The 471-nt window shown below is 68.6% G+C and overlaps 1 protein-coding gene across 1 annotated transcript in view; it reads right to left on the bottom strand.

Annotated features, from left to right (window-relative positions):
- Positions 1 to 281, bottom strand: part of CTGF (connective tissue growth factor) — an 8691-nt gene extending 8410 nt beyond the window's left edge. Inside the window, exon 1 of the mRNA XM_019520264.1 lies at positions 31 to 281. Coding sequence (XP_019375809.1) covers positions 31 to 275 — 245 coding nt within the window. The 5' untranslated portion in view covers positions 276 to 281. The remainder of the gene's footprint in view (positions 1 to 30) is intronic.
- Between the last annotated feature and the right edge of the window lie 190 nt (positions 282 to 471).

Raw genomic sequence — 471 nt, 5'->3', positions numbered from 1 at the left:
CCGGCCCCGCCGCGGGGCGCCTACCCGGGGGACGGGGCGCTTACCCGGCCGAGGAGGGCGAGCAGCAGCGGCAAGGCTAGGCGGAGAGGTCCCATGCTGCAGGAGGCGGAGGAAGGCGGAGGCTCTGGGTGCACCGAGGGAGGAGGAGGCGGAGGCGGAGGCAGAGGCGCTGTGAGGCTGCAGCGAGCCGCCCGCCTGCTTTTATGGGCCGGCGGCGGCGGGCCGAGCCAATGGGCTGAATGGGAGCCCTCCACAAACAGGGACATTCCTGACATTCCTCCCCACCTTCCTGCCTCATCAACTCACACCGGATTGATCCTGACCCCTTGACACGCCGCATTCCTCCTGTCTGCCAAAGCTGGCACGCTCCCGCGCACAGAAAGGGCGCTGTCTTTCCACCGCCACATGGGAGTTTGGGGGGTTTTTTACTCCCCCCCCCACATCCTCGTGCCAGTCCCTCCCCTCCCCCCC

Source organism: Gavialis gangeticus, unplaced genomic scaffold (genome assembly GCF_001723915.1).
Source record: "Gavialis gangeticus isolate Ggan-Ray unplaced genomic scaffold, GavGan_comp1, whole genome shotgun sequence".
NCBI lineage: Eukaryota > Metazoa > Chordata > Crocodylia > Gavialidae > Gavialis > Gavialis gangeticus.
This window is presented reverse-complemented; position numbering and strand designations above follow the sequence as displayed.